The sequence below is a fragment of the Hemitrygon akajei genome, chromosome 31, assembly GCF_048418815.1.
Source record: "Hemitrygon akajei chromosome 31, sHemAka1.3, whole genome shotgun sequence".
NCBI classification, from domain to species: Eukaryota; Metazoa; Chordata; class Chondrichthyes; order Myliobatiformes; family Dasyatidae; genus Hemitrygon; species Hemitrygon akajei.
Window position 1 is genome coordinate 4,235,037 of NC_133154.1, and position 3,267 is coordinate 4,238,303.

Here is a 3,267-nt window from a genome sequence, read left to right on the forward strand (position 1 = left end):
CTCTTCCCTCTCAGGCACAAGAGGCACTCAGACAGTCTGTTCACCAGTGAATTCAGTAAAGTGAGGGGAAGGACTGCGGCTCGAAACTTTCTGAACACAATACTGCAGACCCAAACAAGGTGAGTACCCAGTGACACAATTGGTAACAGCACTGGCAGCTGCCTCACCGGCTCTCTGCCTGATTCTGAGGCAAGAGTTTCTAGATGGGGATGTTCATCTTCCTTTCACTTGGAGAACCATCAGCAGTTTTGGGCCCTTTATCTGACAAAGAGTGTGCTGACATTGGAGATGGTCCAGAGCAGGTTCACAGGAACGATCCCTGGAATGAAAGGGTGTGCTGACATTGGAGATGGTCCAGAGCAGGTTCACAGGAACGATCCCTGGAATGAAAGGGTGTGCTGACATTGGAGATGGTCCAGAGCAGGTTCACAGGAACGATCCCTGGAATGAAAGGGTGTGCTGACATTGGAGATGGTCCAGAGCAGATTCACAGGAACGATCCCTGGAATGAAAGGGTGTGCTGACATTGGAGATGATCCAGAGCAGGTTCACAGGAACGATCCCTGGAATGAAAGGGTTGGAAGGGTTCAGTATGAAGAGGATTTGATGGCTCTGGGCCTGTATTTGCTGGAGTTTAGTAGAATGAGGGAGGATCTCATTGAAGCTAATGAATATTGAAAGGACTAGACAGAGTGGATGTGAAAAGGGTATTTCCTGTGGAGGGGGGAGAGTCCAGAACCAGCGGGCTAAGCAACAGATTACAAGGATGTTCCTTTAGAATAGATATGAGGAGGAATTTCTTTAGCCAAATCTGTGGTGGATCTTTGCAATTCACTGCCATGGACAGCTGTGGAGGCTGTCGTTGGGTGCATTTAAAGTGGAGGTTGAAAGATTCTTGATTAGTCAGGGCAACAAAAGTTACAGCGAGAAGGCAAGAGAATAGGGTTAAGAGGGATAATAAATCAGCCATGCTTGAATGATGGGGCAGACTCAATGGGCTGAATGGCTTAATTCTGCTCCGATGTCTTATGCCCTTGTGATGTTAGCAGTATCTTCCAGAGCTTTACAAACAATGAATTGTAGTGGGAGTGTAGTCACTGATATGGTGTAGAGAAAACAGAAGTCAGTTTATACTGGGAAAAATGTCATAAAGGTCACCGTAACAATGAACAACGAATAGGCTTTTCTTAGGTCAGTGGAGTGATAAATGAAGTGAAGAGACGACCTCCCATATTCTCCTCCAGATTAGTGTCATGAGATCATTTACATTTACAAAACAAAGTACAGGTCCAGCTCCAGCTCCAGATCCAGATCCAGGTCCAGATCCAGGTCCAGGTCCAGGTCCGGGTCCAGATCCAGCTCCAGATCCAGATCCAGATCCAGATCCAGATCCAGGTCCAGATCCAGATCCAGATCCAGCTCCAAATCCAGATCCAGGTCCAGATCCAGCTCCAGGTCCAGATCCAGATCCAGATCCAGATCCAGGTCCAGATCCAGCTCCAGGTCCAGATCCAGATCCAGATCCAGGTCCAGATCCAGATCCAGATCCAGATCCAGCTCCAAATCCAGATCCAGGTCCAGGTCCAGGTCCAGATCCAGATCCAGGTCCAGATCCAGGTCCAGGTCCAGGTCCAGATCCAGGTCCAGATCCAGATCCAGGTCCAGATCCAGATCCAGGTCCAGGTCCAGGCTCAGATCCAGATCCAGGTCCAGGTCCAGGTCCAGATCCAGATCCAGGTCCAGATCCAGGTCCAGGCCCAGATCCAGATCCAGGTCCAGATCCAGATCCAGGTCCAGCTCCAGCTCCAGGTCCAGGTTGAGGTTCTGGTCCAGGTCTATATCCAGGTCCATTTATATATCAGGTGCATACAGTGAAATGCGCCATTTGTGTTAAAAACCACCACAAACTAAGCATCCGCAGGAGTCACCACACATTCCGGCACCAAGATAGCTCGGCAGAACAATGGAGGAACCAACAGGCAAAGCCACGGAGATGTAACGGTTAGCGCAATGCTATTACAGCTCTGGGCACTGGAGTTCAAAGTTCAATTCCAATATCCCCTGTAAGGAGTCTGAATGTTCTCCCCAGGGCTTGCATGGGTTTTTCCAGGTTCTCCAGTTTCCTCACGCAGTCCAAAGGCGTACCGGTTAGTCGATTAATTTATCATCATCATTATGTGCTGTGTCATACAAGGTATTCTTGGCAAAAGTACATTAATTGGTCATTGTGATTAGTTTAGGGTTAAATTGGGGGTTGTAGCTGGAAGGGTTGGGACTGCCCATTCCGCAGACGATGTTGATAGAGTTCTGCTGCCTGAGGGCTCTCCCTCTGTGCAAACTGTCAGCTGTCTTTACCCACCTTGAAAACGTGACCACACTTCCTCGGAAAGGTGAAAGATGAAGAGAAGTTCGCTGAAAGTTAAAAGTTCAAAACTGCAGTGGCTCGAAATCCTCAATTAAAAACAAACTCAGCAGGTAGGCAGTATCAAGTGGGTTTTTAGGGCAAGTTGTGTGCCAATGGGTAATAGTGGCCTTTTAATCCCAGGCGTTACTGATTCCGCAGTTGTAGAAATTTACAGCAACGCACACAAAATACTGGAAGAACTCAGCAGGTCAGGCAGTATCTATGGAGGGAATAAACAGTTGGTGTTCCGGGCCAAGAATCTTAATCAAAACTGGAAAGGAAGGGGACAGAAGCCAGACTAAGGTGGTGCGGGGATCGGGGGTGGGGGTAGGATAGGTGATAGGTGAGACCAGGTGAGGGGGAGGGTAGTTGGGTAGGGGAGATGAAAGAGATTGATGTGAGAAGCTAGGAGATGAGAGGTAGTTTCTCACATTTTGCCCTTTCTTGCCCCTTCTCCCACCCACCTACACTCCCCCCCCCTCATCCTGTAAAGGGCTGAAGTAGAAAGGATCTGAGTAGGCCATGGAAGTGAAATTTATTTATTTCGAGATACAGCGGGGAGTCAGCATTGCCCCAGCAACCCACCGATTCAACCCTAACCTAATTATGGAACAAAGTCCTCGGATGTGGAGAAGATGTTTTCTACAGTGGGGGTGTCTAAGACCAGAGGACACAGCCTCAGAATAGAGGGACGTCCCGTTAGAACAGAGATCAGGAGGAATAGCCAGATAGTGGTGGATCTGTGGAATTAATGGCCACAGGTGGCTGCGAAGGCCAAGTTATTGAGTATACTTAAGGAAGATTAGTCAGTGGGGCATGAAGGGATACAGAGAAAAGGCAGGATACTGGTGATGAGAGGGAAA

The 3,267-nt window shown here is 48.5% G+C and overlaps 1 protein-coding gene across 1 annotated transcript; it reads left to right on the forward strand.

The window, feature by feature from the left end:
- The first annotated feature begins 203 nt into the window (after positions 1-203).
- LOC140719307 (uncharacterized) lies at positions 204-1,894 on the forward strand. The gene is made up of 2 exons (XM_073033847.1): positions 204-245; positions 1,250-1,894. Exons 1-2 carry the CDS (start codon positions 204-206, stop codon positions 1,892-1,894), a joined length of 687 nt encoding a protein of 228 aa, XP_072889948.1.
- The last annotated feature ends 1,373 nt before the right edge of the window (positions 1,895-3,267 follow it).

Bases quoted from the DNA above. Each gene is read 5' to 3' on its own strand.
- LOC140719307 (XM_073033847.1), top strand. From the start codon at position 204: ATGGGGATGTTCATCTTCCTTTCACTTGGAGAACCATCAGCA. The intron at 246-1,249 runs GTTTTGGGCCCT...CCTCCAGATTAG, and splicing joins CACTTGGAGAACCATCAGCA to TGTCATGAGATCATTTACAT.